We start from the raw sequence: 14,056 nt of genomic DNA on the forward strand, positions 1-14,056 counted from the left end.
CTTCTAAGTAAAGAGTAATTGCTGAATTTGTTAAGTTTTAGAGGGGGTGTACTCATTTGTGCTGTGCACTATACATACATATATATATATATATATATATATATATATATATATTATTGTTGTAACATGGCAATGTAAGGAATGTCATTTTAAAAGAATACATAAATAATATACTTTACATAACAGACTTTGAAAATTGTAGCCTATAATAATATAATAGCTGAATGCAGGGGCGTAGCAGCCATTTTAAAAGTGGGGGGGACAGCTGTCAGGTGATATGACCCTCAACGGCCAAACAAATTATGTACATAATGTACAAAGTACATTCATGTTCACATAATAAATTCTATATAGAATACTAATTGGCGTGTTTTAGAGTACCCTAATGGCAATTTTGGGAACATGCCATGATAGCTTACAGGAAGCAAGACAACTTACAGGGACCTATTTTTTTGTGATATCAGACTCAAAAACACTCTAACCCTAATTCAAAAATAACTGCAGGACTTGGGACTTTGAGACCCCTGTGGACATCTATACTTTATTTTTATTACATAAAGATATTTTATGCACAATATTTCAGTTACACTACACTTAAACGATAACTTTTATCCTAATTCTTAACAGTTGGACAAAAAAAAAGTGTATTTAAAAACTATTGGAACACACTGCCTTTACCTATACAACACATTTTATTTAACAATTTGAACATAAAATGAAAATATATATTAATGTTTAATTCCTTAAAACATTGGCAAGTAGTCCCAGTTAAAAAAAAAAAAAAACACTGCCTTAAAATAGTTATCTTCTTTCAAGTTCTCACCTAGATTCTGGAGGGGTCGAGCAACTGTCCTCCCCTCTCTCTCTGTCAGTGACAGACCAGTTAAAGTTAAGAACATAGCTGTAATGAATTAAAGTAGCCTACTAAAATATGATAAAGTATTATGATATATCATAATTATTCGGCGCAAAACAACTTTGCTTTATTGAGAAAGGATAATTATACTCCGGACGCGAGTGGCGCGAGGCGACAAAAGAACCCAATAATCAGTTACGCTGTCCATATTTACATTTACTCATTTAGCAGACGCTTTTATCCAAAGCGACTTACAAGTAGGAGAGCATATAACACACACTGGATCCAGCGCGAGGTCGTATGCCTCGTTCTTAACGGGTTATTTTGTCGCATCACTCGCATCCGGTGTTGATGCCCCGTTAGATCAAATCACGTAGCAATTATATCGCGTGATTTGTGTCATCGGGACATAATGTATTACGGTGGCCGTGAAGTGCAAAGCAAATCACAATTCTGAAGACAAAATAACAAATTACAAACGCAAATGCAAGTCTAAAAAACAAAATAACAATTCAGAAAGCACAACAACAATTCAGAAAACATTATAACAAGTCAGAAAACACAATGACAAATTCGAAAACAAAATAACAAGTCAGAAAACACAACGACAAATCAGACAAACCGGAAAAGGCAGGTATAGTTTGAGACAGCGCCATTGGTTAGGGATTACTCACCGCTGACTGGACGAGACATCTGTCAACCAACGTATACAGGAAAAACCAGCCGAAGAACAGCAGAGTCGTGGTAGAAAGTTCGGAGATGGTATTAAAGTAGCTCAGTTTAAAAGTATTGTATGAATTGCCCTTACTCTGGAATAAAAAAATACGGGGTGTTTATTTACATTTAGTTAAAAGTGACTATAAAACATCAGCTCCAGTGGCGCAGATGGACAAGTGCGTGTCATTGGCTTTTTGACGCGATCGACCCGGGTTCGATCCCGCCTTTTGCCGAACTTTTTTTTCCTCCCTTTTCAAATCTCGTATCACATCGTAAAGGCATTTATTTTCAATAAAAATGAAGGAAATAATCAAAAAGTTGAAAATAAAGTATCGGGTAGGGTTAGGGTAGGTGTAGGGAGGGCTTTATTGTACCAATAAGGTGGCATCCATTTAATAATTAAAATTAAAATTATAATTTACACTCAATACGTTATTATTGCATACTGTTTTATAATGTACTACAATACTGAAGTGCAGATAATTGCCACTATTTGCAACAAGTAGTATACTTGATAGTAGAAATCCTGCTATTTTAACATAGTGTAAATAGGTATTTGCACTTAGTGTAAATAGCATATTGCTAAAAATACTGCTATTTTCACTTAGTGTAAATAGAATCCATAGCTAATACGAGATTTGAAAAGGGAGAAAAAAAGGTGTTCGGCCAATCACAATGCACTGGATCAGCTGGCTAATCAGAGCAGACTGCGCTTGTCAAAGGAGGGGGCTTTGTTGAAAACGACGTGTTTGAGAGAGGCGGGGCATAGAGGACCTACAATAATGTACAGTATTTGAAAAAATAATGTGTTTTTTGAACATTAAAGCATGTCAACATATTCTGTTACACCAAATACACAAAATAATGATCTTTAAAATAGCATCATATGACCCCTTGATTCTGGCCTATACAAGTCCATAATCCATAATAACTCTTATTCCAGTGAAAAAGTCCATCTCCTATTGTCCTCTGACATCAAAGTCCAACAACACGCTTGTTCAGAACTGTTTAGTATTGTTTTCACTTGTAAATGGTGCTTGATCTGTGCATATTTCTCTCCTGATTCAGACAAAATGATTTTTCTCACTGGACAAAGTAATATGGGTATGGATAGAGGAAGCAATGGCTTGATGTTACAAACATCTTAATTATGATTTGCTTATTACATAAACACAGCTTTTGGCTTCACAAGATGCTAACTGATGGACTGGAGTCCTGTGGATTACGTGTGGATTATTGTGATGTTTTTATCAGCTGTTTGGACTCTCATTCTGACGGCACCCATTCACTGCAGAGGATCCACTAGCGAGCAAGTGATGCAACATTTCTCCATATGAGGAAACAAACTGACCTATATCTTGGATGGCCTGAGAGTGAGTAAATGTTCACTTTTGGGTGAACTATTAATTTAAGGACGCTTAAAATGTATGTATTTATTTATTTATTTTACAACTTTGGGTAAAAGCCATTATTGCGCACATTTATGTAAATTTCAAATTATATAAATTAAATTGAAAACCCAACTTTAGGGTGTAATGGTTGTTATTTAAATGTGTTGTATAATTGTTGTTGATCAATGAAAAAAAAAGTAGTAATGGGAAAGGGGAATTTTTAATTAATTAATTAATTTACTTACTTATTTTAATATAATTGTATTTTTAGGTATAGATTTTTAGGGGGGAAATACATAAGATAAATACATCATTCCAGAAAATGCGTGCAGAAGAAGTGAAGCCGATGTTTGTCACGTGACGGGGGCGTGTCCTCTCGAGTGAAGGGAAGCGGGCCCGTGTCACGTGACGGGGGAAATAGGGAGGCTCTTGTGTTTACATCAATGCATTCAACAGCGGCTGCTGCAGAGCGTCTACACATCAATGTTTTGCTTTCATTTCTTTAAAAACGAGCACGATCATCGGTACACACGGCAGTTCCGACCGCGTCCGGGCGTAGCGCCGCTGTGCGATAAAGAGAGAGCGCCTCTGCTGCAGCTGTGATCGGTTGTGTATTAGATTACTGGCGTCATGGACGAGCTCGCGGTGGAAGTGCGAGGAGCGAGCGGAGCTTTCTACAAGGTGGGTTTCAGATGTCGTGTTATATATCTCCTGTGAGTGTCTAACCCACCGGATGTTGAAAATAATGTTTGGGAAATATGATTCAGTCCGTCGTGAACGCAGATCTCAATGCACGATGGTGCAGTAGGCCCAGTCTGCCTATAACACAAGGCCTCTTCGACGAGTGTTTGCGTGAACAGGCTTTAAACATTCATCGCAATAATTTGATAGCATGCATATTATTAATGCATATCGGCTGTGTTGACACCAGAATGTGACAGTGTGCTGGCTCGGCTCGGTTCTGTTCGGATGTGTGTATAGTGAACCGAGTCCTCCACTTAATGATTTAAATGTATTTCATTGTACATAATAAAAACATCTTTATGGCTCTAGACCTAATGGAAATGGTATTAATAGTAATTCATATTTTTCCTGAATGTTTTCAAATGCCATCATCCATACGTTCTAGGCAACGAAGTTATGATATGTGTGTATATATATATATATATATATATCTAATAATAAATCAACCCTACTTCCATGTTCTTGGTAAATCTGGGAATATCAGGGTATTTTAAAATGCTTGTTTAAGCAACTGGAAAGAGTCATGGAAATTTATGTAATGCTGAAAAATTACTTAATAAAGTTGGGAAATGTATTTTATTCTATGTAACACTCTTTTTTTTTTTTTTCTAGTTGTGATCCACTCTAAAGAATAATAATAATAATAATAATCAACTATAAATTATACTCTGGCTGTATTTATGGACAGCTAAAGCAATAATGTTAAAGTCAAGTAAATTCATTGTTCGTTGTATTATGTTTTTATATATATATATATATATATATTAGGCCTGTCACGATAACAACTTTTGGTTGTACGATATATTGCCCCAGAAATAATTGCGATAAGCGATATTGTCATTTTAAAGACCATTTTATGCCACTGAATATAAAGTATTTTATGCAAAATAGTTTTTATTTCACAGTAGTGTAATTATATTTTATTGCTGTAATATAACTGTCTCGAGGAAGGCTGGTAGTATTTTCGTAAATTCCTTGCTTTATGTCTTGCTATTAGAATGTCCTGCAGCATATCACTGGACACAATTGCATGGAGTGGCAGTAGAAAGAGTCTATATTTAACAGGTGTAAAAGGGTGTTACGTGCATATGCACAGCTGTGATGGCCTGTATCCCTGCTTTGGCATAATATGATACTCTGTTGATATGCAGAGCTATATTTACAGATGCATAGGCTACATACAGCTATTGTTTTAGCTCTTAAAGTGTGTTTTATCTGTGCAAATGCTGTGTTTATGGTAAAATTGTAGGCACTTAAGGTGTGTGGGGGGGTATATATGGGTTTTCAAGCATCAAAACAAAAGTTTAATAGGCCCCACTTTATATTAAGTGGCCTTAACTACTATGTACTTACATCAAAAATTAAGTGCAATGTACTTATTGTGTTCATATTGTATTGCAAAACACTTTTGCTGCTATTAAGGTGGGATACGGGTAAGGTTAGGGACAGGTTTATTGGTATGGGTAGGTTTAAGGGTGGGTTAAGGTGTAAGGAATGGGTCAACTGTGTAATTATAAATGTAATTTTTATGGTTTGAATTACAAAAATTAACCATTTTTATTACTAAAAACTAACATACAGCATCATGCACTGTGTGTATATAAAGCATTAAAATATTGTATTGCCCCTTTAATAAGTACATTTGTGCATTGATATGAACCCTGAGGCATATTGAAATAGTGAAAGCAAACAGAGTATATATCAGAACACTGTTAAGATTCAAACTGGCCTTTTTCCCTCCAGAGTTCTCGGCAACTGGCCTCAAGGTTCCATGAGCAGTTTGTGGTGCGTGATGACCTCATGGGATTGGCCATAGGCACCCATGGGGCGAATATCCAGCAGGCCAGAAAGATTCCTGGGGTCACAACCATCGACCTGGATGAAGAGACCTGCACGTTTCACATCTATGGAGAGGTAACTGCTTTATTGGTGACTTTCTGGTAAGGGTAAACTTTTATCACAATTAAATGTGATGGCTGTTAGAATATGTAAGCCTGGCTTGATGTTTGTGATGGATTTCGTTTGAATTCCAGGACCAGGAGGCTGTACGGAAGTCCAGAAGCTACCTGGAATTTTCTGAAGATATTATCAAAGTTCCTAAGAATTTAGTCGGTGAGGACAAATGAAATGAACTGCTTTCTCCTTCACGGACTGGACCTGCTGTCCTGCACCATGATGGTTAATGTGCATCATTAAATAATTTTCTACCCTGTCCTGCAGGAAAAGTCATTGGCAAGAGTGGGAAGCTGATTCAAGAGGTTGTGGATAAATCAGGTGTTGTCAGAGTTCGAGTGGAACCGGAAAATGACAAAAAGCCTTCTCCATTAGAGGAGGTCAGTGAGTGGGTTGCTGAACACACTCGTTGTTGTATTTATGGGCGGCAAAAGTGATGATGCTGAAAAAATACATTAAATCATAGTAATTGGTGTGGACTTTATTATAGCCGACTAATCAATTTTAGGAATACTGATTTTACTAAATATTTCAAAGTCTGCTTTAAGAATGAAAAAGCAAAACTGAAGCTCAGTTGTATGTATGTGTATATATATATATATATTAGACTTGTGCCGGTATTCGGTAATGCGATCTAAATCAATATTCAAATTACCATTCATACTGACAAAATATTATTCATACTGACTTGAATTACAACCACAGGGACTGGTGCCATTTGTGTTTGTGGGGACGAAGGAAAGCATTTCAAATGCACGGATTCTGCTGGACTACCATCTGAATTATCTAAAGGTAAGAACCAGTTTTAAAGTTTTCTAAGACAATTACTATCCAGCATACTTGGGGTTATTGTTTAAAGTAAACCTTCAACCCAAGGTATTAAACTTTGGTGTATAACTCGTCTGGCTTGACTTTCTTCTTTTTAAAGTTTCTTCTTTGGCAGTCAAAACATGGCAAAAAAAAAAAAAGTCTTACATTGAAGGAATGACTAGAATTCATGAAACATTCTGAAGATTACAATTCTTCTTAACTGCTGTTTTCTTATTTTCTAACTTAAGAAAAAAAAAAGTTGTATTTCCAAAAAAACAAAGTTTTCTTAAAAAAATATATTCTTAATCCTTTTTTTTTTTTCTCTAAAAGTTAACTTAACAAAATATACCTATTTGAACAACGGAAATAGTTTTTTATAATATTTATGTAAAATATCACATTATTATTATTATTATTTTTAAGGTGGTTTTCTTTTAATGAGTTGATCAGCAAGTTTTCTATAATAACCGCCATACTCTTTTGTTTGTTTGTTTTAAGAATTGCGCTTAGGAACATTCTTAACAAACTTCTTAGAATTTATTACCTTACGAAACTTCTTTCTTAAAGATTTCCATTAATCTGTCCCCAGTATACCAATGAGACCCGGGTTTGGCTTTGTGACCTTTGCATCTGTGGTTTTGTGCATATGTTTGTATGAGTTATGCTCCAATAAACACCGCATTTACTTCTGAAAATGTAAACGTGTAGTTATCCTTCTTGTTGAACAGCTTTTCCTCACAGAGCACATTAGTGCTCATTACAAAGCAGCAATTGTTGATTAGTGACATATACTAAATACCCCAGAGATACTCATGTGATGTTCACTACTGATTTTAGACTCTTTGTTCTTGTGTGATGGTGCATTCTTCATATTTGTTTGGTCTTGTTCAGGAGGTAGATCAGCTGCGAATGGAGCGACTGCAGATCGATGAACAGCTCAGACAGATCGGTGGAGGGCCTAGAGCTTTGCCGGGACGACCTGAGAAAGAAAAACCTTTCGTGGCTGATAATGGAATGGGACCCTCACGAGGTGGCGGCAAACCCTTCGGTCGTGGAGGGAGAGGGAGACGGGGCCCGACACTGGCTTCAGGTATGACCGGCCTCAAATAAATGAAATTAGAACATATCTGGATATGGAACTTGGTGGATATGGAACTTCACACTTTTCTGTAATATAAAAGCCATTGGCTTGATATGTAAGCATCAGGCGAGCACTAGTTAAAGCGTAATGTTAATTATGTTAATCACTTTCTTCATAATGGACTGTATTTGTCCCAGGCACCAACTCTGAGGCCTCTAATGCATCTGAGACTGAATCCGACCACAGAGATGAGCTCAGTGACTGGTCCCTGGCCCCTACAGATGAGGAGTCCATGGGTTACCCCAAAAGGGCCCCTGATGGACGCAAAAGGGGTGGAGGGCCCCGGGGTCGTGGAGGGAGAGGAAGAGGAGGATACAAAAGTCAGTTTTTGAGCTGTCACCCATCTTAAGGCCTTTTACAATGTTTCTTACAGTATTTAAAAAAAAAAAAAAAAGTTTTTTTGGGAAAATAAGTATTTGATATTAAAGGGATAGTTCACCCAAAAATGAAAATTTGATGTTTATCTGCTTTCCCCCAGGGCATCCAAGATGTAGGTGACTTTGTTTCTTCAGTAGAACACAAACGAAGATTTTTAACTCAAACCGTTGCAGTCTGTCAGTCATATAATGGAAGTGAATGGGAATCGCGGCTTTGTGAGTCAAAAAAAACATACACAAACAAAACCAAATTAAACCCTGCGGCTCGTGACGATTCATTGATGTGTAAAGACACGAAACGATCGGTCTGTGCAAGAAACTGAACAGTATTTATATTGTTTTTTACCTCTGATTCACCGCAATGTCCGAACTGTCCTGAGCGCGTTCTCAAAAGCCGGCGCGTGACGCGTCTTCTTCTTCTTCTTCTTGCTTTAAGGCGGATCAAAGACTTATAAGTGCATTACAGCCACCTATCTCTCAAATAGACCATTGACACTCGATCTACAATCTCAATTAGGAGTGTCAATGGTCCATGTCAATGCGATCTGCCATAAAGCAAGAAGAAGATGCGTCACGCGCCGGCTGTTGAGAACGCGCTCAGGACAGTACGGACATTGCGGTGAATCAGAGGTAAAAAAAAACGATATAAATACTGTTCAGTTTCTTGCACAGACCGATCGTTTTGTGTCTTTACACATCAATGTATCGTCACGAGCCGCAGGGTTTAATTTGGTTTTGTTTGTGTATGTTTTTTTTTTACTCTCAAAGCCGTGATTCCTATTCACTTCCATTATATGACTGACAGTCTGCAACGGTTTGAGTTAAAAATCTTCATTTGTGTTCTACTGAAGAAACAAAGTCACCTACATCTTGGATGCCCTGGGGGTAAGCAGATAAACATCAAATTTTCATTTTTGGGTGAACTATCCCTTTAAGGGTGCATTCACACATGCTGTTCGGTTCTCTTGGTTTATTTGGTCTGGATCAAAAAAGAAAACGATACCTTTTGTCCTGGTCCGCTTAGCGTTCACACTGGCATTTTTGACAGCGAACCTAAAGATACCAAACCTAAAGGCATAGTGATAAGTTCACAACGCCGCTTTAAATCAAATACACCTAATGCCGTCTACTGGACTAAGCGCACTCATTGTTGCGTGTACATATGATTTCATTTTTACTGCCTGCGAACTCACAAAGAGCTCATAAAAGGCACTTTACCTCCTCGTTGCGCCACGTTTGCTCTCTGCTCATTTAGTTTTGGATACACCGCTCGTTCCGCATCGTCAAATCATGTCGCATAGCGTCGCATCTTGTCATTACATCCTGGTTTTGGTTCGTTTAGAAGTATTTGGTTCATGTTGTGTTCATATTTCATTCGAACCACACCAGAGTTCGTTTGGAAGCGGACCGAGACCCATCTTTTTAGCGGTCTTGGTCCACTTGTTTGGTGCGCGCCAGGGTTTGGATGGCAGGCGTTCACACTTACTCAAATTAATCCGGACTAACAGAACAATTGCACCAGTTTGTTTGAATTGAACCAAACATGACAAGTGTGAACACACACCCTAAGAGTGTGTCAGCTGAAGTATCAGTCAACTCTACATTAATCAGCTTTTTTCTTTTTTTTGACATTAAGATTATTTTTGATACCATCTATGGATTTCTTTTTGTCTTAACTCAGCTGAAGACATGCACTGGAATGAGTCCCGCTCCCGTAGTTCCAGAGACTCGAAGCCGAGACCCCAGGAAGACACATTGCAGGTCTCACTCAGTCTGCCTTCTATCATCATATGATCAGTTATTTTGCATATTAGTGAATGTAATCATAACAGATACTGCATTTAAATGCAGTATTTACAATATGCACAATATTTAAATTGTGTTAAGTTAAACTTTGTTTCTATTTTCTTGGAAAATTGTATCTATTAACAAGGCAGTTGGTAGTTAAAACCAGTAATCTAAACATGCCTAAATATTGACCTATTTGTTTGTCATTAACATTTGTATTATTTAGATACTATTTTAGTTTATTTGTAAAAGTCTTGGTAATGTTTGTCAAATGTATTTATCAACATCATATTTTAATACATTTTAAACATTTTAATAAATTCAATTTTCATAATTGTTACTAATACCAGTAAAATTTTACAATTCTTGATGCTGAAATGAATGAATATATATATATATATATATATATATATATATATATACACACATACTTTTAAAAGGAAATGAATATATATATATATATATATATATATATATATATATACACACCTACTTTTAAAAGGTTAAAAATATTATTGTAAATTCAGGTTGAAGCCTGCATGGCATTAAATATTTCTAATTAAATATTTTTGTTCAGGTTTATCAAGTAGTTATTAATATGTAAGTAATAAAATAAAGAGTAAATAACATGCAATTGAAAAACAGGACAAATTAAAATATGACAGCCGTATTTAATTTGTAAAAAAAAAAACAGTACAGGATCATGCTTTATATTTTTATAGCTTGGCTAATGCTTTATTAAACATAAAATGTTGTACATTTTCTTTTTTGTGTGTTTGTTTATCAGATCCGCATCGACAGCAATAACGAGAGGAGCGTCCACACCAGCCGAGGCTCTCAGGCTCTGGCAGGAGACAGCGGAGGGAACCGGCAGAGACCCATAAAGGAGCGAGGGATGAAGAAAGACAAGCAGGATGGCCCGGACAGCCAAGCCGTTGTGAACGGCGTTTCGTAGAGAATAACGTGCCCCCTTTCCCCCATTCTCCCACTCGGCTCCACCAATCCAGATGCTTCTTCATTAGAGACACATTAGGCCAAAGAGAACCAGGTCAGTAGGGCTGTCGCAAGACATGACATAAAGCACACTTTCTAATTGTTAGTTCGGGTAAAAGACGAGGTCTCTTGGTGTATGGTGTGTTGAATTCGGTAGTCTTCACGGATTAAAGAAACCGGCCTCTAAATCACAACAGAAGCTACAGGTTTTCAAATTGACTTTCTAAACAACTACCTATGAAGCATAAAGAAGCTGTGGATTAAATGTCTCGCAAAATGGAATTCTGAAATGTTTTCCAAGCAATTGGTTTTTAAAGTTTTTGTTTTCCACAATGTCCCAAACAAAAGGGAAAGAAACACATTGGAGAATGAACTCAAGCGCTCGGGGGCCCAAGTTTATGCCACATCTCACGGCATACGTTGTTTTTTTACGCGCTTTGGTGTCCATGATTACTCGAGCCCATTCTGATGTGAGATCTTGGCCACAAAAATAACAAAAAAAAAAAAACTAAAAATGGCAAAAGAAAAAAAAAAAAGCTCCTGTCTGGATCTGTGCCTTTAACTAGTGTGAATAGTATCATAATTTGGATGTTTAAATCAGGGAAGAAGACGTGAACAACCTGTCTGAGCAACGTGTGTTGCAATCTCAGCCGACGACTAAAAAAAAAAGTTTTTTTTCTTTTTTGTTTTGTTTTTCTGTGCTGCATGTATTTCACAAACATTTTGTATGTCTGAAAAGCAGGATTCTATCAAGTCGGCCGAATTCTGATATTTTGCCATAGCTGAATTGTGTGTAATAAAGGTATTAACCTAACTAAACTAGTCAACTGTGGAAGTCATAAATTGTAACCGACCACCCAGAGACGAATATCAATGCTAATTCATTGTCGTCAACAGCACAGTTAATTTTGTCGTTTAGCATATCTTTGCATTGTAGGACAATTATAATTATTATTTTTTTTTAAGAGGTAGCAAAGCAGTTTTCTTTCAAAAAACATGTCTGTCATTTTCCTCCCACACAAGGTGAACTTGTTGGGACTTTTTTTTTTTTCTCTCAAACAATTTGTAAATGCTCATTTTGGTTTCCATTCATGCTGGCCACAGTAAACTGCCATCTCTCCTGCTGTATTTCTCAGCATCAGGTGTGAAGCACTTATATCAGATCTCTGTAACATTGTCTGTGTCCTAACAATGGCTCATCTGTGGGGTTGCATACTGTATATTATGTCATCCGTTAAGAGATTGTGGCTGTTCTTTTTAGATTGAACTTTAAATGTGCACTTATCATGTTTGTGTTACTCTGCAAGTACTTTATAATCTCTCAACCTATAATAAACTAGAATGTGATAAGACTTCCTCGGCAGGTGAATCACATGTATGCTGTCAACATAACTAAACTGAAGTTTAGATATCTTCGCTAATTTTGAGTCTACTGTACTTTTGCAGCTGAATTCGCTTGGAGAGGGACGAGAAGGGGGGATATGCGATGTTAACTTTGATATGAAAACCGTCTGTCTTATCCGATTAGTGCTTGTGCATTAAACTTTAGTTTACATTTTCGAGAAGACGCGATGCTGTTCTGAACCCACGATTCTTTCCAAACCTACTGTGACGATAACCATGGTAGTTTTTCTGCTTTTCCTTTGACTGTACAGCAAGAAACCCGTTCTTTGCTCTTTTTCTCTACGTTTCTAGTTCTCTTTGCGCTCCTGTACTCTCGCTTAGTCACCTTGGCGAATAACCTGTTAAGCTTATACACACCAGTTTGGAAGTGATTTGCCTGTGAATACGAAACGGAAGCTGAAAAGAACCTGTGACTGGCGGAGGATTTGCGGAAATATAAACCACTCTCTCGACGGAGGCGGCTCAGGATGCCCCTCTCGTGTGGCTCTTTAATTAAAAATAGCCTTTACTTCAAAATAAGGTGTTAAATGGTTTACTCTCAGTATTTTTAAAACCTGCACGTCCACGGCGGGCAGTAAAACTGGCAAGATGGCGCAGTTCGCCGCAGTCTGTTCGAGAATAACGATAAAAATAAAAAAAAACCTGTTTCGAATCTTTTGAAAGTGTTGCCAAACAGACTGTTTTCTAATTATTTATTTTTTGGGAATGTATATTAAAATGACAAATTGTAAAACCATCTCTTGCACACATCGTAGGGTATTGTGATTGAAAAAGAGCTGAAAAAAAAAAAACTAAACATGAAATACTGTAGATACTGAACTGAGGTAGACTGACCTTTGTATGTTACTGCACTTTGGGTAATAACGTCTTTGTACATAATAATAGCAGAACAGACTGGGTTTTATGTTGACGTTGTTTGGTTATAGTGCAATATATTTTGTATGCAAGCAGTTTCAATAAATAAAGGTTGATCTTCCTCTGCAATCTGAAGTGTGTTTTATTCCTCGGCGGGGAATTGGGCGTTTTACATTCCATATGTGGTGATAAATCTTCCCGTCGTTAAACACGACAGCAGACTTCATTATAGCGCGTTAACATCAGCAGATTCCTCTCCGTGTGAACTCTTGCTGTATTGCTCGGTTTGTGCGTTGGGTTGTTGGTTTCTTTGTTCGTCCACTTGGTGGCGCTGTGGCACAGGCTAAATCCTACTGTAATGCCACTGCAACTGTTCCTGTAATGAATGCTTGCAGTAACATCAGCGTTTTAACAGGGTGAATGCAGGTGAATTGGGACACTTTTTGATATTGAGATGTTTTACCTGAATTCACCCTGTATTTAACAGCTGCATATTCTGCTGTGTTATAATAATCTGCATTATTTCAAAAGAAAAAGCAAGTAAGATTTGCTTTGTTATTACAGATGTGAGATTTCATGCTGGTTTATGTTTCGACTGTGCATTTCAAAGTAAACCGGGCTACCTTACAAATGTTAGATGTTACTTTTTTAATATCTTTTTGAAAGAAGTCTTTTATGCTCATCAAGGCTGCATAAATTGGATCAAAATGCAGTAAAACGGCAATATTGTGAATATTACATTTTTGAATATATTTTCAAATGTAGAAATCATTCCAATGTGCTGATTTTGCTGCTTGAGAAACACGTATTATTAATGTTGAGAACAGTTGTGGTGCTTAATATTTTTGTGAAAATCATATATATGGGAAATGAGTGTGTATATTTATAATCTCATGGCTCATGATGTCCACAAATATCTGAATTCATATGTAGATATATAGATAGATAAATAGATTTTTTTATGAATTAGATATTTTTCAAAAAATTTGATATTTTTTGATGAATAGAACAAAGAACACCATTTATT

At 36.8% G+C, this 14,056-nt stretch overlaps 1 protein-coding gene across 1 annotated transcript; it reads left to right on the plus strand.

Annotated features, from left to right (window-relative positions):
- The first annotated feature begins 3,594 nt into the window (after positions 1–3,594).
- LOC107754504 (fragile X mental retardation protein 1 homolog A-like) lies at positions 3,595–12,965 on the plus strand. Its single transcript, XM_016570983.1, has 9 exons — positions 3,595–3,645; positions 5,452–5,622; positions 5,742–5,820; positions 5,929–6,041; positions 6,367–6,453; positions 7,363–7,561; positions 7,750–7,932; positions 9,671–9,750; positions 10,565–12,965. Exons 1-9 carry the CDS (start codon positions 3,595–3,597, stop codon positions 10,730–10,732), a joined length of 1,131 nt encoding a protein of 376 aa, XP_016426469.1. The 3' UTR covers positions 10,733–12,965.
- Positions 12,966–14,056: the final 1,091 nt, after the last annotated feature.

The sequence above is a fragment of the Sinocyclocheilus rhinocerous genome, unplaced genomic scaffold (assembly GCF_001515625.1).
Source record: "Sinocyclocheilus rhinocerous isolate Xijiao unplaced genomic scaffold, SAMN03320098_v1.1 scaffold50, whole genome shotgun sequence".
Lineage (NCBI taxonomy): Eukaryota > Metazoa > Chordata > Actinopteri > Cypriniformes > Cyprinidae > Sinocyclocheilus > Sinocyclocheilus rhinocerous.